The sequence below is a fragment of the Equus quagga genome, chromosome 5, assembly GCF_021613505.1.
Source record: "Equus quagga isolate Etosha38 chromosome 5, UCLA_HA_Equagga_1.0, whole genome shotgun sequence".
In the NCBI taxonomy this organism is placed as follows: Eukaryota; Metazoa; Chordata; class Mammalia; order Perissodactyla; family Equidae; genus Equus; species Equus quagga.
This window is the reverse complement of record NC_060271.1, coordinates 21,048,581-21,072,030: the sequence shown is the minus strand read 5'-3', so window position 1 is coordinate 21,072,030 and position 23,450 is coordinate 21,048,581. Positions and strand designations below refer to the sequence as shown.

General features: G+C 54.1%; 2 protein-coding genes across 9 annotated transcripts; both read right to left on the bottom strand.

Moving 5' to 3' along the window:
• Positions 1 to 438: 438 nt before the first annotated feature.
• Positions 439 to 6,755, bottom strand: MRPS15 (mitochondrial ribosomal protein S15). Its single transcript, XM_046662879.1, has 8 exons — positions 6,523 to 6,755; positions 6,221 to 6,265; positions 5,004 to 5,079; positions 4,131 to 4,179; positions 3,560 to 3,644; positions 2,311 to 2,369; positions 839 to 1,030; positions 439 to 588 (listed from the first exon to the last, which is right to left on the bottom strand). Exons 1-8 carry the CDS (start codon positions 6,656 to 6,658, stop codon positions 454 to 456), a joined length of 777 nt encoding a protein of 258 aa, XP_046518835.1. The 5' UTR covers positions 6,659 to 6,755; the 3' UTR covers positions 439 to 453.
• A 1,621-nt stretch (positions 6,756 to 8,376) lies between these two features.
• On the bottom strand, positions 8,377 to 23,093 carry CSF3R (colony stimulating factor 3 receptor). 8 transcript variants are annotated; one of them, XM_046662874.1, is made up of 18 exons: positions 22,247 to 22,367; positions 21,918 to 22,004; positions 19,808 to 20,780; positions 18,710 to 18,793; positions 16,385 to 16,681; positions 15,319 to 15,442; positions 14,973 to 15,160; positions 14,026 to 14,195; positions 13,749 to 13,902; positions 13,572 to 13,651; positions 12,922 to 13,135; positions 11,766 to 11,954; positions 11,272 to 11,373; positions 10,508 to 10,657; positions 10,257 to 10,397; positions 9,922 to 10,015; positions 9,594 to 9,675; positions 8,379 to 9,175 (listed from the first exon to the last, which is right to left on the bottom strand). In XM_046662874.1, the coding sequence occupies exons 3-18, from the start codon at positions 20,007 to 20,009 to the stop codon at positions 8,696 to 8,698; spliced, it is 2,751 nt and encodes a 916-aa protein (XP_046518830.1). In that variant the 5' UTR covers positions 20,010 to 20,780; positions 21,918 to 22,004; positions 22,247 to 22,367; the 3' UTR covers positions 8,379 to 8,695. The 8 variants fall into 8 exon arrangements, with proteins under 8 accessions (XP_046518828.1, XP_046518826.1, XP_046518827.1 ...); XM_046662876.1 differs by having other exon boundaries at positions 20,639 to 20,780; XM_046662878.1 differs by having other exon boundaries at positions 20,719 to 20,780.
• Between the last annotated feature and the right edge of the window lie 357 nt (positions 23,094 to 23,450).

Here is a 23,450-nt window from a genome sequence, read left to right as displayed (position 1 = left end):
CACGGCCCAGCTTCGGCTTCCCTATGAGCTTTCTTTCCAGTCCTCACTGCTCTCTGAATACAGCACGCACCTGTAGGCTTCTCTGCCTTTGTGCATCCAATTCCTTCTGCCCAGGTTCCCTTCCCTCCCATTTCTGCCCTGTGAACTTCCACTCCTCCCTTAGGGCCCAGTCTAGCAGGCAGTTGCTACAGCTGGCCCTCTCACCTAGCAGCCAGCCAGCCACACTTCCTCTGTGCTGCTGTGGGCTCAGTCTCGCCTCCACTGCAGTGCCACCTGGACGACAGGGAGTGGTGTATGTGAGTGTGTGTGATGAGCATGTGCCCTCTGTCTCAGACAGCCCTGGGATCCCAGAGCTGAATGAACGGATGAATTCCTCTTCCTCCTCAGGCCACAAAGAGCCCCACCTTCTCTCTTATTAGTCTTCAAGGCAGAAAGACATAACTTTAACAGGATTTATTGGTTTTCTTTGATTGCCTCTGGTCCGGCTTTGGAAGGGCTCTCTGGGTTCCTCTGGCTTTGTTTCCGGGCTGCTGCAGCAGCTTTTAAGGCCCTCCTTTGCTTCTTCAGCTTTTGAGCCTCCTGGAAAACCTGGGGATGAAAGGGAGCAGGAAAAGACTGTGATCCTATGCAAAACCTCAGACCTGGAACAGGTAGGCTGGGAACTGACTCCCCCAGATGGGCACTCCAGCCTTTCTCCATGGGGCTGGTGGCCTGTGAGCCACCTCAAGGCCTTGGGGCCAGTTCCAGGCCTTGATCAAAAACAGAAGACCCCTCCCTTCTGCCCTCTCCAGCACAGTCCCAGAGTGGGGCCAACCAAAGTAGCAATTCTGACTCGTACCCGAATGCACAGAGCCTTCTTAGTCACCCAGCGGCGGTGGGCTTTTCGCTTGTAAAAAGGGGGAATGGTGTACTCAATTCCCAGCTCCTTGCACGCCTTCTCAAAGACAACATAGTTGGTCTTACGGAGGTTTTTGAGCATCTTGTTCCTCTGGTCGATGCTCATCAGCAGATAGCGCTTGTGGGCTTTGTCCTGTAAGAGTCGGTACTACTTTTAGTATTCTATGAATAACTAGTGTGCCACTTCATGGTAGCAAAGGATGGTCATTTCATCTTCTTATCGAAACCTCCCAACAACCTTAAGCAAATATTAGTGCAAATATTAGCAGTAGATATTGTCATCGTTAGCCTCATTTTACAGACAGGAAACAAAGGCTCAAAGATGTTATCTGATTCATGTGAGGTCCTAGAACTGTGCTGGGCAGGGACCTCGTGTGAGGTCAGGTCTTGGCTCGGGTCTACTGGTCTCACTCTTTCACCTACACCACCACTCAGCCTCTTCACAGCTCAGCAAATGGTCAGCTGGGGTGGGGAGGAGGGGAGGCCTGTGCTCCTCCAGGAGACCCCTACCCGCAGCCAGGTGCTGCTCTGTGAGGGACCTCTGCAGTGGGGCTGGTGGTCCACGCTCCAAATGAACAAAACTGACCTCCGAGGAGCAGGCTCGACCAGCTCCAGGAAACACTGAGGTGCAGGCAAGCAGTGGGTCAGTCTGTATTCACAACCACGGGTTTATTAAAAATACCAGCAATTCCCTAGTCACAGCAGCTCTGTGCCCAACACCGCTGAGATACGGCATAATGGTTAAAAATATGGGCCCTGGAGCAAGATCACCTAGTTTCAAGTCCTAGCACATCATTTCCTAGTGGTGTGCCTTAAGGAATAACTTAATTAATCCATGCCTAGATTATTCTTCTGTAAAATGGGATAGAAAGATGGCTCTAAGGGTTAAATGAGCTGATGCGTGTAAAGAATTTAGCGTGAAGCTTAAATACCTCATAGGCATCATGTTGGCTGCCATTATTATTTCCCATGGTCCTCGCAATCCTGTCAGCAAGCACTGTTAAGATCCCCATTTTAGAGACAGGAGAACTGAGGCTCAGATACGTAAAGTAACTTCCCCAAAGTCACACAGCTAGTTAAGTGGAAGTGGCAGAGCTGGGATTTGAACGCAGGGAAATCTGACCCCATTCATGCATTTGGTGAATGCTTACTGAGCACCCACTACATGCCAGACACCGTGACCATGCTCTAAAGTCTGTGTTCTTGACCTTGGTGACACTCAGCACAGCCCGGGAAGGCTCCCATTTCTCCCCCGGAGGCGGGAGGGAAATGTCTTCCCCACTGCATCTGAGGGGTGGGCACTCGGGTTGTGACCACCTGGCCTCTCAAGCTGCTTCTCCCAGAGCCCTCCACCTCCCAGGCTCCTCTCTCCGGGCTGCTGGGGCTTAGCTGTGAACAATGCCCAAGGTTTACCTTTCGATGTTTCCGCATGTGTTCTTCATAATTGCGGATCTTGACAGTCAAGGCAACAACTGAAACCACAAACCACAGAGGATGAGAGTCGGGCACAGAGGAAGGAAGGGCCCAGGCCTGGGTTACGTTTCAAGACCTCAAGGAATAACAATCACCAATGCTCTTGTATAGCTCTCTATATTTCCCCAAACACTCTGAATTTCAAGCTCTCAAAAGACTGGATTATTTTTCCTTTAGAAAGCAAAGCCTAAGAAAGGGAAGGTCCTTAATCGCACAAAGATACCATCTCCAGACCATAGCAAATAGCATTTTGTTTTTTAAAGATTTTTTAAAATTTTTCCTCTTTTCTCCCCAAAGCCCCCTGGTACATAGTTGCATATCTTTAGTTGTGGGTCCTTCTAGTTGTGGCAGGTGGGATGCCGCCTCAGTATGGCCTGATGAGCGGTGCCATGTCTGCGCCCAGGATCCGAACCAGCGAAACCCTGGGCCGCCAAAGTGGAGAGCGCAAACTTAACCACTCGGCCACGGGGCCGGCCCCGCAAATAGCATTCTTAATGGCAAAACTTTAGAGCATTCCTATTAAATACAGGAATTTGTCTAGGATGTATGCTTCATGGTTAATGATTCAACACTGCACCGGAGGTCCTAGCCAATGCAATTCTAAAACTGTCAAGGGTCTACTCCTTGCCTCTCCCCTTCCAGCTGCCACCCTTATCTCTGTGTTTTCACTGATGAGTTTTCAAAATTATCAGCTCCCACTCATCTCCTAAAGGCCCAGAAAATCCTTCCTTCAGGTATCCTCTTGTTTGATTCCCGCCCGTATTGCAAAGATGGGGGTGAAGGCAAAAGCAGAAGGTGACCCGGAGGAGAGACTGTCATTACAGCAGGCCCTTCCCATACACACGCTGAGGTCTGGGAGCACGGCAGAGAGTGCAGTGGGAACCTTGGCCCTGACCACAAGGCCCTTCACACTACTTAACTGTAGAGTGGAGACAGACAGAGACACAAGCTTTGGTTCTTGAGGGACCCTGACTGAGCTCACACAGAGGTACGAGGCAGGACCTGGGCACTGACTCCAGCATCACAGAGCTTAGGATAGAGTCCAGTTTTCAGTGCCCTTGGTCATTCCTGTCTTTCCCTCTGTCAAGCCACATCTAATCCCTAGTGCGCTCGCAGACAAGAGCCCTGGATCAAGTACCAGGTAGCAGACTCCCCTGCATCCCCACTCCCCAAGGGCACCCTGACCAACTTCGAGCCTCCAGGGAGCTGGTGTCCTCAGGGTTTGCCACGACCTTGTTCATCAACTGCTCTTGCTTGACTTTCAGCTTCTCCTTCTGTTGAAGATAGAGACAGAGAACCTGTGAGGTCTGCCACCCACTAAGGACTAGCCCTCACACCTCCGAGGCCATGGCTGTGTCATAGCAACTGGGCTAAAGGCTCAGGGCCTGATTTCACTCTGCTCACCAGGGCATGGCCTCTGGGCAACCACAAGGCTATTCACATCTAGGTGAGCCTAAGGCCGATGCCACTGACAGGAGAAATGGCTTGTTGGATGAATTTCCTCAAACCTTGCTCCTTCATTCAGTCATTAGATCTTTATTGAGCACCTATTGTTTGTCAGATGCTAGGGGTACAATGGGGAAACAAGACTGTCCCTGCCCTTGAGATGCTCAGTCTGGGGGTATTGACAAGTGGACACAGAATGACAGTGGGATAAGTGCTATGACCTGAGAAGCATGGGATGGGAGGTGTTACCAGGGTAGGATGGAGTCCCAGAGGAGAGGACTGAGAGAGGCTGGGGTTTGGCCCAGGCCACTTACCCGGCTGGCCATTTCCAAAGATAAGAGTCTTTTCACAACATCATCAACCCTGTGGAAAAACCAGAGCAATGAGAGACAGGTGTAGGGAGAGGGGGAAAAGGGGAAGCAATGCCGTTTCCATTTTAGTTTGAAAAGCAACGATGAGCGAAAACTTCTTTTACAACAAATGAGTCTCTCTGGAAGTCGGGAGCCATTTCTCAGGGATTAAAAGTCAGCGTGGATCTGACCTCAACGTGGGCTGAGAACATAGAACGATGTGATAACTACAGAAAATTGGGGCTGTCAGCTCGAGTGTTCTAGACTTGTCACAGGGAGAGCAAAGAGAGGATTTCCATTTTAGCTAGAATATGGTTCAGTCTGTCTCGAGACACTTTACTTCCATAATCGTTGTTCTTTCTCATGTCTCATGGCACAATGGAAGGGACTGGGGGACTGCCCAGCTCCCACGGTGCAGGACAGAGGCTCCTGGCTTTGGTGTCTCTTAGCCCTGGATTCAAACCCTAGCTCTGCCCCTTAGGAGCTGTACGACATTGGGCAGCTTGGTAATCTATAACTTGGGGACACTATTTCTTCCCTCGCGGGGCTTTTGGAGGAGTAGGAGACGAGAGATTTCTACAAAGACCCGTGAGGCATACTGCCTCCTTGGCAGCTCATGGGATAAGGTCTTACCTAGAGTACAAAAAAGGCAAGCCACTGAGCTCCATCTGTCCTGCTGCCCACTCACCCTCACCATGCCTGGCTTTCTATACTTCTCCCCATTCTATAATCAAACTTCAGACGCAGCGGGCCAGGCCTTGAAGCCACTGTTTTCTCCCTCTCCTTGCCAATCCTCCCAGGACCCCTGCCTCATCAAAGAGATTTCTTCCTGCTTACTTCTCAATTCCAGGGATGTTCTGGTAGTCTTTGAGCAGCGTGGAAGGGGGCGGGTCATCTTCTTGGCTGGGCCGGACTGTCAAGTGTAGGGATGGAAAACACCAAGAGTCAACTCTCGCTGCCCATCCTCCCAGACTTGGCTCTTCTCACCAACTCTGTCAGAGACATCCAGGGTCTCAAGCCAGGCACTGGACATCTCTGGGCTCGGTTTCTCCTCTGCAAACCCTGTGGGCTCCTGCCTTGATATTTCATGTTGGCCTTTCCTAAGACTCCATACTGTGCCTTGACCTCTCATACACCTGTCTGGATCTACAGTTATCAGATTCCCCCCACTGGGATGGGTCCTCCTGTGGAAGGACTGAGTTTAACTCCCTTTGAATTCCCCACAGTCTGGTCCATGGCCCAGCATAGAACAGGCACTCAACAAACACTTGCCGGCTGACTGCATGAATGAAATAAGGGCGTTGAGGAGGGACTCCTAGCTTTAGCACAATGGAAAAGCAAGCACCAACTAGAGGCCACAGGAAACCCTCAGCCTCCTGTGTGCATCCCTGTCGTCCCTTGGAGGTGAGGGAGAGGCATGGCAGAGATCAGTTTGTCTTCTCCAGTTAGACCCTTCTTAGCCGCTATGCAGTAGCGGCAATAATTTAATATTAATATTATAATACTTTAAGAGCAATAATATTAAGACTAATAGATACTACTGTTTATGGAGCACAGTGCTAAGGATGCTTTTCATGCGTTATTGAATCCTAATAACAATCCTCTCAAATACACACTTTTACACTCATTTTAGAATGAGACTCAGAGGACGTAACTTATCCAAGGGCATTAACCTAGTAAGAGAGAGCTTAACCACTATGCAGACTGCCTTGGAATGAGAAACCACGCCCTCCAAGTCAGAAGGGCAGACACGAAGTGCTACGTTCTAGGCAAGCCTGGCTAGGGCCGGCCACGCATTCCCTCTGCCTAGCTCATTTCACTCATACCCGGTCCGAAGGCTCCCGCCCTTCACCGCCCCTCCCCTCGCCCTCCATGCAGGCTTCAGGCCTACAGCTCTGTGACAGACGGACGTGGGGTCTTCTGCTTGGGATCTCTGGCCCACCCCTTTGCCCACCCCATCTAGTGGCTCTAACTAGCCACCTCTGTCCCCTTGGCCACCCCAAGCCTTCCAGGCAGTCTCCTTCGGCTCCAAGTCCCACCCCAAGAGCCCCCACCTGGTTTCCGGACGGCATATCCGCGGGCGGCCTGGAGGATGAGACCTGCATAGAAGAGAGAAGACCGAGGTCCATCTCCTTAAACAGCCCAGCCTCGATCCCCCCTCGGCTCTTGCATTACCTTCCTCCACGGTCTGCGCGCCTTTGCGCCTAGCAGCCGCCCCATTTCTTCCCCGCCCCGCTGCGTCACGTTTCTTCATCTCCTCTGACTTCTCCCCCTCTCCCTTATCCTGCCGCTCCGCTTCTCCCCACCCTCGCCCCCCGTTTCCCTACTCCCGCTGTCCGGTTTCTCAGCTCCTCACCTCGAGGAGGTGACAGAAGGCCCCACGGGTCGCAGGGAAGCCTGGCGCCCCCTCCGCCCGGCAGCCCAAGGACTGGGGCGTGGGTCACTGCCCGGGTCCGGACCGAACTCAGCGCCCTCCACGCCGCCCTCAGCATGCTGACTTCTGACCCCCGCGGGGCCCGCGCCGCGGCCACCGTCCCCTTCGCGGAGCGGACTGGCTACACGGGCGCCGCCATGCTGGCTCAGGCTCGACCAATCGAGCGCAGTTGCGAGACCGGAGCAGACGAGGACCGAGAGGGTGGATCGGAAAGGCGGGCCTCAGTGATGAGGCGGATCCGGGTCTATTGGCGGGGTCTGGTGAGCGGTCTGCTCCAGAGTAAGGGCTTGGTGGTTGCGTGGCCTCGTTAGTGGTGTACAATACTGTATAAATTCTAAGGTGGCATTTTTTCTTGGGAATGCAGTCCTACTCTGCCTACCAATCTTCAGGCCCCGGTTATTTTGGGGTTTCCCAGGGGGCCTGCCGTAGCCTTTTTCCCCCAACCTAGTATTGCCACCCCCTCTCCCCCAAGAGTCCGGCATGGGGCCCTGTAAGAACTACTGGGTTTCAGCCTCCTCTCTAGCAGCCCTGTCGCCTGGCGATTAAGGTCGCTGATTTTGCAATCGGACACCCCTGGGTTGGACTTTAAGCTCAGCCATTTACTCACTGTGTGATTCTGTGGGCGAGTCACTCAACCTTTCTGGGCCCCAGTGTATTCATCCATCAAATGGGGATGGTAATAACAGTATCTGTCTTTTCGGTTGTTAGAGGACTAACTGAGGCGGTTGTGTGCAAAGCCTTGTTATATAATAAGCATTCAATAAGTGTTAGCTGTGATAATTGTGAAACGAAAGGTGTAAGGATGAATACAGCTTAAAAGAAGGTAAAATGATTTTTAATTCTCCCTGGTGCAAAAAAGGGAAAAAACTCTCCTCCCTCACACTTTTCTTAAGAGTATTTACTTTAGAATATTTGTAATTGTGAATTCTTTCTCGGCCCTTTTGAGATGTATGTAAATCTTTTTGAAAGCCAAATAAGCCTCTTGCCAGTTTTACAACTCAGGATTGTTTTTCTCAAGGACCCGGGAACCATCTCTTTGAAATGTAATCCTTAAGGAGGATAGTCCCCCTGTCTCCCAGTTTCTGCGGGAGGGTGGGAGCCTAACCAGCTGGTGCCTGGCTCCAAGTCGTAAACCTACGTCCTCTCATAAAGATATGAGAAATTTCTCTCTCCTTTGGATAAAGACAATTAGCAAACATAGGTGGCCACCCCGTTTCCCAGGTGAATTTAGAATGAACCTGGTGTAACAAACGGTGCTGCCAAGTCCTCTTGCTTGAGGACTCCTTATTGTTTATCTTGAGAAAAGGTATGCAATAAGTTGTATCCACTTGGCTGTAGAAAAGGAGAACGTTTCTTTCTGTGTTTGTACGCTCTTGCCTGTGATGCGCATCACATCCTGGTTTAATCATTCAATAATAAAACTGTTTTCTTCCTCCTCTACCCTTGTGGAGAGGTTTTCTAGGTTGGCGGAAGATTTTGGTTTTAATTATACTTCCCTCTTTTCCAAGGTTTATTCCCCATGTTCCGCAGTACTGTGTAACTCCCTCCCGGTAACCCTGGCCTCTGACCCTGTGGTCAGTTTTCAAGTCTCCACCACGAGAATGGGAGCCCTTTGAGGATGGACTGAGCGGAGTCATTTTTGCATCCCTGCTGCCAGCCCAGGGCCTGGATGCGATGTGAGGGCTGGTTGGATGAGTGAATGAAGGAAAGAATAAACGAAGGAACAGTTCTGAGAAGTATCCCCCAGTTGCTAGGGCCCCGAAAGCAAGAAGAGCAGAGACTCAGGCACACTCAAGAGTTTCTCAAAACCAAACCATACATCACTTTAAGGGACTGATATTACAGAAGATAAGCACAAAAGGCTAGTGGGCAGGGCTGGATGAAGCATTCTCTGGCCTTTGAAGTGGGAGGCCCAGCCCATGGAGATGAGGGGTTGGTGGGGGAGGTTGCTGGGGGCCAGGGATGGGGGAGACGGGGAGCCTTTCTGCCGTTCCTGGGGCCGAGTGCTTTTTAGTGATGGGCTTACTGACCTTCTTTTCTCTGGATGGCCCAGGACTTTCAAGAGGCAGGCCCAGGTGGGGAGTCCCAGGAAACCCTAGAAGCCCCCCAGCCCCTCCACCCCGTTGATCCGGAGACCCTGCAAGAGGGGGAAGTCAAGCAGTGGCCCAAAGACACAGTCGTCCTCCTGGTTTGGGACTAGGGGTTCTGAGGTCCCTAGGGGGCTGGTCTGGAACCAGAGGTTCTCATAGCACTTGGGGCTGGGGGTGAGGCCCCCCAAGAGGGGCTGGGTGGAGTCGCAGCGGAGGTAGTGCCCTGGCCCCGGGCTTGTGGGGCTGCCCAGCACCTGCCCGTAGAGGACTTGGTTACTGGTGCCAGACTGGGGCTCGGGCGGGGTGGAAGCGGCTCTTGGGTCCCCCTGGAGCACGTAGGCCTGGACCAGGGTGGGGAGGCCACAGGTCCCTGAGCTGTCACTGGACTCCCAGGGCCCTGGCTTCTTCTCTTCCTCCTCCAGCACTGTGATCTTGGTGATGGGTGGCATGCTGGCATCACAAAGGCTGGGCAGCTGGAAGGTCTCCTGGACACAAGGACGTGGGGTGAGGGCATGATTCATTTCAGATGTCTGCCCCAGCCCCTGTCCCTTCCTGAGCTGGGATAGTTGTGGGCTCATTCCTGCTGCTCTGTGCTGGACTCAAAGGGTTCTACTTGCAAAGCACCTCATATGTTCCTGACACGTGCTCTGTCCTGTTCACACTTAGCTCGGCGAATCTCCCCACGATTCTGTGTGGGATCAGCCCCATTTCACAGGGAGGTGACTGAGGCTTTGAAACGGGTAGAGCTGGGATTCAAACTCAGGTCTGCTTTACTCCAAAGGGAGGGGCTCTTGCTAGGAGGTGATGGGAAGGCCTGAGTACTTGTCTTCAGAGGGGATCCCTTCACTTGGAGCCTGGACCAATGCCCCCAGCCCCGTTTCCCTCTGCCTCCAGCGTTCTCACCTCCGCCATGATGGTAGGCACCCAGGAGCCCAGGCTGCTGTGGGCTGGGTCTGGGACACTTGGCCAGAGGGCATTCTTCCTGCTGGAGAAGGGGGCAGGTGAAGCCTGGGGCAGGCATGCCCTCCCACCTTTCCATCCTTTCTCTCACCCACTCCCAGCAGCTGAGGGGATGGCCCCTTAGTGCGGAGAGGAAAAGCTGGAGGGCCTGAATCCCAGACGTGGGCCATGCAGCCTGGGAAGGCTGGGAGGGACTCACACTGGCCCACCTGGGCCTGCAGTTCCCTGTAGGCAGGGGTAGCCGGATGTCAGCTCTCTCAAAAGGACTCACCTGGGTCTGCAGCAGAGCCGGACAGCCCCACAGAGGCAGATGAACAAGAGCAGGAGCCCAAACAGACCCAGGAGGGTGTGCAGCTCAGACTCCTCTGGGGTGAGGGGAAAGCAAGAAGAGCTTAGAGTGCAGGCAAGTAAGGCTGGCCTCCTCCCTCAGACTGGGAGCGAAGGGCAGGTCTGGGCCTCCTCCCTCAGACTGGGCTCCATGAGCAGGGCTGGGTTTCCTCTTAGACCAGGGTACGCAGGCAAGGCCTGTTTACCCTCAAAACAGGGATCCTCTGGGTAAGACACCCTCCTAAAAGTGTTGTTTGGCTAACCCTCTTCTCCCCTTACCTAAGGCCAAGGTCATCAGGGTGAGGCTTGTGCTGTTAGTGGCCCCTGCCCGGCTGGCAGCCATGAGGTGGACGTGGTACAGGCTGGCAGGTTCCAGGCCATGGAGGACAAAATCATGGGAGGAGGCATTCAGAACAGTGGCTGGGAGCAAAGGAGAATGGTCACCCTGGGTGTGTATGGTGAGGCTCCAAGGCTGCTGAGCACCCTGTCCTGGGCCTTCTGGGGCTGTGGGGCGCTGAGGTTAGACTCACAGAAGGACTGGTCCTGAGCATTGGTCCAGAAGATGGTGTAGTGGGTAAGGGGGCTCTTCCCCAGCTCAGGGGCCTCGGGCACCCACTCCAACTTGGCCCACGTCTTGCCAATGTGCTTTAGATGCAGCTCTGGGGCACGGGAGGGGGCTGCCGGGAGAGAGAGGTGCAGGGGCTGACCAGGTGTGGGGCAGGGTGGAGAGCCCAGTTGGACTTCTTGTGGCTCCCCAGACCCAAGAACTGGGACTTACTGCAGGGGGGGTGATATAAGAGATGGGGACTCGCGTCCAAGCCTCATTTTCCCAGGAACTTCGACCAAATTCCATCAACTACTACTACGTGGCTGAGCCAGGAGGTGAACCTGGTTCTCTTTGACTCCCAAGCCTCGCTCCCTCATCTCTGCCAGGCCTGATTTTGTCCGACTCACTATTTAATTTCTGCCACTCACTCTCTCAATTTATGCCAGGCCTTCTGTCTAATTTCTATCAGCCTGCGCCTGATTTCTCTCAGGGCAATTGATTGATTTTTGCCAGACTTGCTCCCCCAATTCTGCAAGCTCCCTGCCCAATGTCTATCAGCCCACCGCCTGACTTCTGTCCCGCTGCAGGGGTCCAGTGTAAGGCAGGGGTAATTTCAGGATTGGGAGGACCCTCTTCCAGGCCAGAGGTAGGGGAGGAAGGGAATGTTCCCGCATATTCCTGATGGGGCCCAGGCAGGCCTTGAGAGAGAGGAGAGGATGCTGAGAAGGGGCCCGGTAGCTGACGAACCTGTCTCCTGGGAGTAGGCATAGATGAGCTGGGAGGGTCCCTTGGTGTCCTGGTACAGGGGGGTCACAGTGATCGCATAGAGCTGAAAGGGCCTGATGTTCTCTGTAGAGAGAAACAGGGAAGGCTCTCTGGCTAGGGGCTAACCTCTGCTGATCAGGAGCTAACCTCAGACCTCTAGTCAGGGATAGCTGGCCCTCAGAGTGCAGGGCTAGCCTCTGCAATCTCTTCTTCAAATCATTTGGTAGGCAGAAGGGGGAAAAAGTGACAGAGAGAGCTAGAAAGGTGGGAGGGTCAGGCTGTAGAAAGAAAGGATTCAGTTAGATTGTGGGAAGAACTTCCTGATTCTGAGGATATGAGATGAAAGTAGTGAAGGCTCAAGAAAGACTGGGGAATGTGCTTCTCCAGGGTGGTTGAGGTTGCCCCTTGCCTACTGTCAGACAGGCACGGCCTCCCCACCTCTCCCCGGCCCTGCCTGGCCCCCAGGCCTGCCTCACCCTGCAGCAGGGTCCCTGCGATGCTTCCGTTATGTTCCATCCTCCAGGTCTGATGGCTGCCGCTGGGGCTGGGGGGACCCAGGCCCCACTCGATCACATAGCCCCGAGGCTGAGGGTTGGGGGGCTCCCAGCCCACCCAGAGGCTGTGAGGGTCTCGGGCCATGGTATGGAGTCTGCCCAGAGGTGGGCCTAGGGACAGAATAGGAGACGATGGAATGAAGGGGAAAAGGATGCAGGCCCCGGAGCCAGAAGCCTGGGTTCAAATCCTGGCTTTGCTACTTACAAGCCAGGTAACCTTGGGTAAGTCAACACCTGGGCCTCAGTTTCCTCATCTGTAAGGCAAAAACAATGATAAAAGTTCCTACATCAGAGGGTCTTGGTGCAGATTAAATGAGATGATGCGTGAAACAAGCCTAGCGTCCCTGCCTGGTGTGGAGTAGTGCTTGATAAGGATAAAAACTAACACTGTAGTTCTGGGTGTGTGCCAGGTATAGTCCTTGGGATGTGTTAATTCATTGAGTCCCCTAATAGTCCCCTGAGGGGGACACTACTACCGTCCCCATTTTATCAGTGAGAAAACTGAGACACAGAGAAGTTAAGTAACTTGTCTGGGGTCACACGGCTAGCAAGTGGGAATATTAGCTGTTATTGTTAAAAATTTAACAACCTTGTTAGGTTAACAAGGTTAACAATTGTTAACAACCTTGTGAGGACCTATTTGCAGGGGAACCTGGGGGTGGTGGTGGCTGATCCCCTGAGAATAAGCAATTAAGTCAGGGACCGTATTCCAGCTGGAAAAACGTGGGGCTTTCTCTCGCATCTTCCTTGGCAGGATGGACTCCATGTGTGTGTGTATGTGTGTGTAGACACCACCACCAGCTTAGCCTGGTTCTGCCTAATTATAATAATAGCTAACACATACAGAGCAGTTACTCTATTCCAGCCCTTGTCTTAACTCCTGTAATCTTCACAGCAACCCTTTGGGGTAGGCACTGTAGCACCCCCATTTGCTAGATGAGTAAACAGAGGCCAGGGAGGTTAAGCAACTTACCCAAGTCACTCTATTAGCAAGTGACAGGACACGATTTGAACCCAGGCAGTCTAGGCTCCAAATTTACACGCTTAACCATCACTACTAGCTGCCAGCTGCCTTTACCTCTGCTTTCCAAGAAGACCACTGGGGTGGGACGAGAGGTCCCAGCTGTGTTATAGGCCTTAAGGACCACCTCCCGGGCTTCTGAAGGCAAGTGGAAGGTGCAGTTTAGCTCCGTGGTGTTGCAGAGGGGTGGGACTGCCTCAGCCTGGCCTGAGGGTCTCCAGGAGACCAGGTACCCCTGGATCTGCCCGCTGTCCTCCTCCAGGGGTGTTGGCTGTGGTGGGCATAGGAGGAAAAAGACAAGGAGGATGCACAGCTCATCTTGAGTGGAGGAGGCCTTCTGGGTGGGATGGCTAGATCCCAGGAACTGAGCACCCCCCGGGCTGGGAGCCAGCCTTTCTACCCCCTCCTTTTTTCCCGCATTCCCCCGTGCCGGGTCCTAGGAGAAAGGGAAGGAAGAAGCGAGTTGGTGTGTGCCGGAGGCTCTTAACTGTTCCCTGAACAGACCCTCTGCCATAGGTGAGTTCTGGTTGTAGTCTTTCCAGAAGGGCACTACCCAGCTTCCTTGGCACGTGCAAAGCGTGTGCAAATCACATACAGATGCACCCAAGCTTCCCAGACCTGTCAGAGTCCTGAGCCCCAGCTCGCAGGGGTCTGTCTGGGTTGGAGGAGGTCTCAGGGGTGGAGGGATGGCCTTCAGAGGGGGTCACCTTCCAGAACAGCTGCACATCCACCGTCCTGGGGTCCAGCTGCCTCTGCCGCCACCATGTGTCCAGTCTGACGATGGGGGCTGTGGATGGAGCGAGAGGAGAAGTTGCTGGTCAGGGAGGGCCCTGCAGGCCAGACTGGGTCCTGATGGTTCTCCAGGCCCCTTACCACCTACATACCCCGTTGTGCGGTGGTCAGCTCCAGGCTGGGGCTCCAGTTGCTCCAGAGGCCAGGCAGGGGCCAGCGGGTGCAGCGCATCTGCAGGGCGTAGGCTGTGGATGGGAGGAGCCCGCAGAGCTCATGCTGGAGGGTCCTGGAGGGCAGGGGGCCTACCTGGGGTGGCGGGGGGTGGAGCCGTGGCTCTGAGCCTGGATCCCTGTGCCCTTCAGGCCAGCTCCACTTACCCTTCCCTCTGCTACCCCCACCCCAGGCTCTTGAGGTTGCCCTCCGCCTCACCAGGGCCCAGCTGGTTTCTCCAAGCTGTGGCTGATGGCGCAGCTCACACTTCTGTTCTATGTACAGGCCTGGCTTCCATGGCTCCCAGCGCAACCGCAGGCAGCCTGGCTGGAGTGGAACCACCTCAGTCTTGGGGTCCAGGGCCCACAGTGTGGGGGGCTCCAGTTTCACTGCAAGGAGAGGGATTGTCAGAACCTTTCCCTGTCCCATCGTCTAGCTCTGCCTTAGCTCCCGCGTGTCTCCCCATCTGTGGTTCCATTTTCCTCCCTGGCTCTCCATCCATGGGGTCTCTGTGTCTTTCTTTCCCTCTCTCTCTGTGTCTCTTCTTCTCTATGCCATCGTGTTTCCACAGGTCTTCCCTGTATATGTGTCTGTTTCTCTCTGGGTCTCTGTTTCATAGTCTTGCCCCAGGGCCTTTGCACTGATTGTTCCCTCTGCCTGGAGCCCTTTCCTTCCAGATATCCAGCGGCTCAAATGTCACCTTCTCACGGAGGCCTTCCCTGACCAACCTACTGAAATAGTAGCTGCTTCCTACCCCGAGCTCTCCCTATCCCCTTCCTTGCTTTAATTTCCCCATCACATTCATCATCATCTAACATTCTTTTTTAATCTATTTTGCCCATTAGAATGTAATATTCCAAGGGCAGGATTTTTGATATTTTGTTCACTGCTGTAGCCTCAGTACCTAGAACAGTGCCTAGTACATAGCATGCACTTCAAGAAATTTGCTGAAAGAATTAATGAATGCGTCTCTTTGCCTCTGTGTTTCTTCCACGACTCTGTGTCTCCAACTGCGTCCCACTTTGCCTGTTTCTCTTCTCTTTCTCTATCTCTGGGTCTTCCAGTGTCTCCTTGCCTGTTGCTGGGTCTGTGTTTCCCTCTCTGTGCCTCTCTGGGTCTGCCCATTCTGGGGGCCTCTCCCCTCCCCTGCTCCCAGTGTCACCCACCAACATCCATGGGAACCAGGCACAGCTGTGGGGACACGCTTGTTCCCAGCGCATTCTCCACCTGCACCCAGATGCTCATGTTCTGGTACAGCTGCAGGTGTTTGCGTGGGATGGAGCAGCGGCTCTGCCCGCTCTCAGGCACGCAGTTGGTGATGGGGTCCTCTTGGGTCTGGCATCCACGCCGGCTCCTGCCAATAGGCCAGACTTGGGTGTCTAGCAGAGGAAGAAAGTGAGGCTCCCTTCTCCCTCCCATCTTTGCCTCTGCCTCCCCATCCCCGCGGGCCTACCCAGGTCCTGCCCCAGGTCCACCCAAAAGAATGGGGCTGGAGTAGAGACCCCTACTCACTTGAAACTCTTAAGAGTGAAGTTGGTGGGCAGGTGGGTGTCGGGTCCTGGCTCCCACTGGCAGATGAGGCTGCTGGTTGTGAGGTTCATGGCACAAGACAGGTTGTGGGGCGTGGCGGGAGGGTCTGTGCATAGGGTGGGGAGAGTGAGGGCTTTGGGTAGGACCACTCAGAAAGCACCCACTCGGACCACTTGGCTTTGTTTCCTTGCTCTGGGTCTTTCCCTCTGGGGTCACCCTGTCTATTCTCCTGTCTCCATGCAGGGTGACCCTGGAGGGGCAGCCCTGGAGGAGTCAAATTACAGGCATGTACAGGGATAAGCATCCCAGAGCCTCGAAGCCCCTCAACTCTGCCCCCTTTGACAGTGACAGCGTAGGGTCTGAGTTTTCATCCTGGTTCTGCCATTCATTAGCTGTGTGATCTTCAAGTCACTTGACTGCTCTGTGCCTGTTTCCTCATCTGTAAAATGGGGGTAGTGGTAATATAGCTACCCCCTAGTGTAGTTGTGAGAGCTGAGTGACTTCCTGTATACACAGTGCTCAGAGCAGTGCCTGGTGCATAGTAAGTGATGTGTAAGTGCTGTGTCTGCCGTAACTGATTCTTAAACAGAACCTTTCTTCGTTTTTCCTTTTGCGTTGGCTTGGCACCAACTCCATCCTTCTCAGTTTGAGCAGAAGGCTGAGACTGGGGTGGAGGAGAAACTGGGAGCGAGCCCAGCTGGTGGGGAATGTCCCGCATGGGCACATGCTCCTGTGGTCGGAGCATTGGGCTTCCTTGGCAGCCTATAGAGTGGTGGTTGCTACACTGGCTTTGGAGCCACACTGCCTGATATAAAGCTTGGCTCCACCCTTATTAGTTTGTGGGCTTCAGCAAATCACTTACCCTCCTTGAGCCTCAGTTTCCTCATCTGCAAAGTGGGGCTAAATAGCGTTATGCACTGGTAGGGAAGATTGCCTGATCTCATGCCTGTAAAGTGCTTATTGAGCAAGAGTTTGCAAATAATAGCTCTTGTTAGTATTGGCAGGAGGGCATGGCAGGCAGAGTGGGTGGGCGGCCGCAGGGACTTACAGCCCGCCTGCAGCTCCGCCTGGTCCAGGATCTGCAGGCTGTTGCCCCAGCGCAGGCAGCAGGAGAGAAGGGCCTGAGAGTGGTTGAGGTGGGGCAAGGTGATGGTAGATTCCTGGGTCCCATCCGCCAGACGCTGCTGCCTGCCCCCAGGTTGAAGCTCTGCTCCCAGTTTCCACAGAATCTGTGCCTCTGGGCCCAGGTGGCTGCAGTTCTGGTTGATGATGCAGGAGGCCGTGATGGGATCCCCCAGGCGGACGATGGGGGCTGAGACCTTGATGCGGCCGCACTCCTCCAGGCCTGGGGTGGAAGAGAACGGGCTGTGAGTGACTCCGCTGCCTGGTGGAGCCAGACTTTAAGCTAGGGCTTCATGCTCCAGACGCAGGGCTCTCACCTTCTTGCTTCATCCCCCAAGACCTGGGGGCTGGAATGGGGAGGTGTGTATGGGGACTGTGAGAGGCTCTCAGGGGCAGGCTAGAGAGAGTGATGTGTGGGTAAGTGTGTATCAACCGGCTCTACAGAGAAAAATAGATCCTGATTTGAAATATGGGCTGCTTTCCCTCGTGTAAGGATTCCCACCACGGCTGATTTCAAGCTGGCAGTGTGACATCACTGCATGTGCACTTGGGAAGAAACGAGGACGATCAGCTCTTGTAAGCCACTCCAGCACAGCACCGGATAGAGACCAGTCCTGTCCCCAAGGATGGTGAAAGCGACGGTTAGAGTGATAAGAAACCACAGCCACAGCAATCTTTTCAGAATTCAAATCTGATCGTGTTACCCTGTCTCGATCACAGCACTTCAGTGGCACATTATTGCTCTGAAAGGCAGTGTGGATGTTGGAACTAGAGCCTGGTTCTCTTGCTTACTCATTATGTGACTCTGGTGTGTTCCTGAGACTGTCTGTGTCTCAATTTTCTCATCTGTAAAATGGGGATGACAATAGCTCTACCTTAGTGTTGCTGGAAGGATTGGAGGTGATAACATGTGCAAGGCACTGACAGCAGTGCCTGGCATGTAAGTCTTTGCTGCCGTGGTTAGGATAAGGACCCAGATCCTTCTTACCGCCCTTGTGGCCTGGCCCCTGCTTAACCCTCCCAGTTCTGGCTCAGATCATCCTCTTTCAGCTCTGGTCACTCTGGCCCTCGTGTTCTTCCTCGAAAGCGTGATGCTCTCTCTGATCTCCAGTTCTTTGTACCTGCTCTTCCTTTTGGAGGTGTTCTTCCCTCTCCTGTGCCTTCACCTGGTTAACTGACCAATCAGACCAGGCCGAGCCCCCTGAACTTTCCCAAAGCTCTCATTATCCTTCATAATTGTGGAGTCATGTGATCATTTGCTTGTCTGTCTCCCCAGCTGGACCGTAGGTTCCGAGGGCCCAGAGACCTTGGCTGTTCTGCTCATTCCTGTATTCCCAGAGCCTGGCACAGAGTCAGCCCCGGTGAATTTTTACTGAATAAATGAGCGAACACTGCCCTCTTCCCACAAGGCCTTCTCTCCTGTCTCAGGCGTTCTTAGGCCCGTTTTGCTGATGGGGATGCTGAGGCTCCAAGAGGAGAAGCCGTTTGCTCAGGTCACAGAGCAGGTCATGCCTCTCAGCATGGGGCTCCCACCACTTCACAGACTCAGAACTGCAGACTGGAAGGAACCTGGCAAGACTCTTTACTTCCAAACTCCGCCCGATGCTGCGTCCTCTACAGAAGGGCTACGCTTGACTGCCTTTTTACGGCCTGCCAGCTAAAAATGGTTTTTATGTTCTTAAAGAGTTAAAATCAAACAAAACAAAAAAGAACATGCAACAGAGACTGTACATAGCCTGCAAAGCCTGAAGATAGTGATCAAAGTTTGCCGACCCCTGCTGTGTAGCATCTCTGCTGATCCTGGCCTCAGCTTGCATACCCCCAGAGATGGGAGGCTCTCTACCTCTCAAGATAGAGTTTCCACGTTGGAAAGCTCTGCCTGGGCTTCCTTATTTCAGGATGAGACCTGCCTCCTGTGGCTTCCACCTGATCCTTTGCTGCCCGTGAAGGTTGCGTAGGACTCAGAGGTTCCTTCTGACAGCCCCACAGAGCTTTGCAGAGAAGACTGAGGTCCTCCTGGCCTTTTCCAGCCTGACCGTCCTGAGTCCTCTCACCATGCCCCATAGGTGATGGTTTGCCTAGAGAGCTCTGGGGTGGGAGGCCGCCTACCCCACAGCTGCAGCCCAGTCTTGATTCTCTGGGGACGGCAGGAGCAGTGTGGCAGTGCAGGGAACTGATTCCCTCCTCCACCCCGGGATCTCTCCCTGTAACTCCCTCCCCCCATGGCACCCCCGCCCCCGGCCACACTCACTTCCGGGGAGTAGTAGGATGACCAGGGCAGCTCTGATCAGGTTCCGGGTTCCCAGCCCCGCCATCCTGCCAGCTTGGGGCTCACCTGGAGGCAGAGGGGGATGGTTAAGGCCATGGGCTTTGCAGAAGAGCTGAGCTTCATCTTCACTCTGCCACAGTGCGGCTTTGGCCAGGTTCTCTGATTTTTCTGAGCCTCAGTTTCTTTATCTGTAAGATGGAGGTCACAACAGCCTATACCCTATAGGACTTTGGGAGGAAGACCTGAAATGATGCAAGTCAAGGGCTTCGGACAGTGCCTGGCACCTAGGAAGTGACTCTGAGTGCCAGCACTGTCATTGTGCCTGCCTTCCGGGAGAGAGCCGGGAACAGCATTCTCCCCACGCCCTTCCATCTTAGCTGGGTACCCCCCCAGAATGCGGAGCCCGGGATGAGAGTTACGTGCAGGGGGTATATTTTGGGAAGATCCCAGGAACAGAGTGAGGGAGTGGGGAGAATGAAATAACTAGGGAGGGAAAGCCAACGCAAGGGTGCATCTTCGAGCTGGTCCCCTCTGTGGACAGCTGGGGCTTGCTCCTGCTGGAACCTTCCAAGGAACCGTGTAGAACACGCCTCAGAACTGTCCAGAGACTGTCTATCCTCGGCTGGAAGGGAACGTTTATCCACCGACTCCTGTCCCCCGTTGGTCAAGGAATGTCCCTTTGGGTATTCACTCCCTGGCACGTCCAGGTTGCCGAGGGAAGGGGCTATCCGGCTACATCTGTGGGAAGCTGGCTGCTGCAGCCATGGCTGGAGGGAAGAGTGGGCTGAGAGATATCAGGTGGGGGACAGGGGGTTCACTACACCCCCAATTCTGGGCACAGACCTCTGGAGGCCTTCTGGGGCCAGGGCGACATTGCCTGGATGGAGGGGTCATTTGTTCCAGTCTCAGGAAGCATGCAAAGGTTTCTGCTGCCTGGATGGGCTTCTAGCCTAACCCTCCACTCTGTTCTCACTAGGGTCTTGGGGCCAGAAACCTGATCTTCCAGCGCTGATTGGCACTCTTGGTGGCAGGTCGGTGGCACTCGCTGACCAGCCTGCATGTACATACGTGAACACATACCTGTACGTGGTGTCCCAGCAGATCCTCTGTGCTCAGAAGGGAGAATGCTCCTCTCTCTTTTCTTTTCTTCCCGGACAGAGATGTGACTAAGAACTGCCCAGATACCCAAGGCTGTTCCTGCTTCCAGGGGTCTTCCCCAAACCCCTGGTCTATCCATATATATCACAGTGTCAGGATACCAGGTAACTGCTAGCCCATACATCTACTTTTTGCAAATCAGAAAAAAGTACCCCTTCCTCTGGACAGATACAGCCCCACACTAGGACCCGGCAATTGGAGAACAGGCAGGATTTCAGCCTTGGCTTGCCCCTCTGCTGGGCAGCTTTGTGCAGTGAGAAACCTGCACAACTGTTCAGAGCACCCCAGGCTACCACTCGGTGGTTGGCAAACTTCAGCATGCTAAGTTGATTATCCCCCATGCACACTTGTGGGGGAAGATTTAGCCTCCTAGGCCCAGATTTGGGGACACTGGTTTCTGTCTCCATGTGTTTTTGATCATACCCCAGGCCTGCTCCCCTAGCAAGGGTCACCTTCAGGCCCAGCCTATGCTCAGCAAGGTACCACTTCATCCCTCTCCGCTGGCTCCTATCCAGAGTGGGCAGCCAAACCCCAAACCCCAGGAGGCCCAGGCATCCTCCCCATGGGTTGCTGCTTGTTGGAATGTTTGACCTTGGTCTCTGGCCCCCCAGGGCAGCCCAGGGGACTCCCTCCCCCAGCTGAGTGGGATCTGGGCCTGTTGGAGCAGGGTCTCACTGTCTGGGGACCAGTATGTGGAGAGGTTGGGAGCCCTGCTCTGAGACCACCTGGTCTGAACCTGGCTCCGCCACTTACCAGCTTGTGACCGTGGGCAAATTACGTCCCCTTTCTGAGCCTCAGTTTCCCCATCCGTGAAAGAGGAGTATGGCACCCACCTCTCAGGGTTGTGGTGAGGATGAAAAGAGATGATCCATGGTCAAAGCGCTTAGCACAGAGCCTGCGAGGAGGAAGCACTCCATAACCACGTTACTTTCATGTGCGGGGGAACAGGACACCGCCTCCTGGAATCCGGCGTGGTTGGTGCCCCCACCCCCTGACAGGCTGCGTGGGCACGGCCTCCTTGCTTTGGTCTGTGTCATGCTGCACAGTTTCAAAGCCCCATTTCTGGGTCCCTTGCCTCCAGCTCCTTGGCCCCCCACCCTCCCTTCCCTCCAGCCATGTCCGCGGGGCTCTCCCCACTCTTCTGAGTCCCAGCACACCACGCTGCCCCCTGGAGTCACTGCCACCACCCCTCTTTCTGCTTTCCCCTCTTTTCTTTCCCCTCCTCTCCCTTTCTCTGGTTCACACCTCTCTCCCTCTCGTTCTTTTTACTCTTGGTCAAGTGGAGATTCTCTCTACGGGAAGAAGTTTGGAGGGAGATGGGGGCTGGGAATCAACCGAGGGAGAGCCCTTCCCAGATGTGGTTCAGAGCAGGAGAGACAGGGGCAGAAAGAGTAAGAAAGCGAGATACACACACAAACTGAGATTGTGGGGAGAGACTCACGGAGATAAATGTGGAGGCAGGAGAGACGTCGAGAAACAGACAGAGAGTGAAAAGAGCCCAAGAGACAAGGATGCTGACACCGAGAGACTGAGGCGCTCGGAGGCTGAGAAGCCAGGTATGGTTTAAGCCAAGAGAGTTTAAGATTCAAGAGACAGGGAAAGGTGAGAGACAGAGAGGCACAGAGACTCCGAGATAGACTGAGAGAAACTCAGAGCCAAGACAAGCGAGGGAAGAACAGAGTAAAGTAGAAATCGAGACAGGGAGGGGTGGAGACACACAGGTTCTGAGACAGAGGCCCAGAGAAGGATGACGATTATGTCCTTCTCTGAGCCCCGCTCGGTGTCCCCAAAGAGATATCCGGCTGTTTGTGACTTCCCTGATGCAACCCCCCAAAAAGTGGGGGCATCTCTGGGAAAAGAGACTCAGTGTCCGGGGCTCCTGGTCCCAAGGGACAAATAGTAAGGCAGGAGCCCTGGTCGCAGGCCTAGGTCCCCTGTGAATGGGCACCGGCAGAGCTGGGGGGAGTGGACCTGGGACTCCAGGGCCCCGTCAAGCCCAAGGTTCAGCCCTCCCTGGGGTTCCCCTACTCACGTAGGAGCCTGCAGCCCGCAGCCGCCTGGCCTCCCCGCTCTCTGCTCTCCTCTTCAAGGCAGTTCCTGAAAACAGCCGCCGGGGCCTCTGTCCCCAGCCCTGTCGTTAATGGCTCAGCTCTGACAGGCTCAGGGGCGGTGGATTGCAACACCTGCCCAGCCTCCTTCCCTCCCTTGCACGGTCCCCGCGCATGGGCAGCCCCTTCCTCCCAGGAAGGAGCCGGGGAGGGAAGCTGTGGAGGCCCGGGCAGCCTTCCTGCCTGAGGGGTCTGAGAGGGGCTGGGGGATGTGGCAACGATGTCCCCCTCCTCTGCCTCCGGATTTCCTGACCTCAAAGCTTTGAGGCTGTCCAGGGCCTCGGCTCCAACCAGGCTGAGTGCCATTCCCGTGCTCCCCCTGTGCGGAGCATCCCTGGGAGACAGACCCCGGCTCGAAGTTTCTCTCCGCCCTGAGCCTCTTTTCAGCACTAGTCTTGAGGCTCTGATCCTCGCAATACTCAGCCGGGCAGCCTCAGGTGACAGGGAAGTTTGTAACACAGCACCTTCCTCCCTGCCCCCTACTTGGCTGCATATTCTCCACCATTGCCTGTAGGCCGGGCAGATGGAGAAATGGGGATTCTGGGAACAAGACAGGGGATGACCTGTGAGGCTCAATGTCATCATATGTTCACTAGAAATTAGTCACATTTACTCATAATGATTCTGCTGAACTGAATTTTTTTTTTTTTAAAGGTTGGCACCTGAGCTAACATCTGTTGCCAATCTTCTTTTATTCATTTTTTCCCTTCTTCTCCCCAAAGCACCCCCCAACCCGGTACATAGTTATATGTTGTAGTTGTGAGTGCCTCTGGTTGTGGCATGTGGGACACCACCTCAGCGTGGCCTGACGAGCGGTACCATGTCTGCACCTGGGATCCGAACCAGCGAAACCCTGGGCTGCCAAAGCGGAGCGTGTGAACTTAACCACTGGGCCACAGGGCCGGCCCTGAGTATTTTTTAATTGAGTGAAATAGACTACATTTTATGTCTTTCGTTGCCCGGATCCATGATTCCCCTGCAATTGTTTATAATTTTTTGTGCATTTTTCTGAAGAAGGTTCAGACAGTTCATTGGATTTATGACCCAATAAAGGCTGGGTACCAACCGACTAGCAGAGTGTCCATAACATATGATCCTTTTTAGGAAAAGTGGGCTCCTGAGTCTGGTGTGATGGGGCGGGCCTGGGCTGCTGTTCTGGTTCCGGACTGAAATACCCAACGGTCTGTGGCAGGCTCCCCAGATGTCCCATAGGCCCCACATGCTCGGCAAATCCCATTGATTCTTCTTTCAAAATGTAACCAGAATCCTGGGTTGACAGATAATCATTGGAAAGTTCAACTTGGCTCTAAGTTTGAATATTTTCATGATAAAAAGTTAGAAAGTGGAAATATAACTTAAAGCAGCACCAGTCAGGTCTAAGCCACCCTTATTTCTTACTGGATCATTGCGATAGCCCCTCCCCAGTCTCCTACCTCCATTCATCCTTGTCCCCACCA

Coding starts and splice junctions, on each gene's coding strand:
- MRPS15 (XM_046662879.1), bottom strand. CDS start 6,658: ATGCTGAGGGCGGCGTGGAGGGCGCTGAGTTCGGTCCGGACCCGGGCA. Junction 4,180..5,003: donor AACATCCCTGGAATTGAGAA/GTAAGCAGGAAG, acceptor GTTTTTCCACAG/GGTTGATGATGTTGTGAAAA. Junction 589..838: donor AGAAGGCTCTGTGCATTCGG/GTACGAGTCAGA, acceptor TTTCATCCCCAG/GTTTTCCAGGAGGCTCAAAA.
- CSF3R (XM_046662870.1), bottom strand. CDS start 22,299: ATGGCACTCAGCCTGGTTGGAGCCGAGGCCCTGGACAGCCTCAAAGCT. Junction 15,443..16,384: donor GGCGGAGCTGCAGGCGGGCT/GTAAGTCCCTGC, acceptor CCCTATGCACAG/ACCCTCCCGCCACGCCCCAC. Junction 10,658..11,271: donor TGCCTACTCCCAGGAGACAG/GTTCGTCAGCTA, acceptor TCTCTCTCCCGG/CAGCCCCCTCCCGTGCCCCA.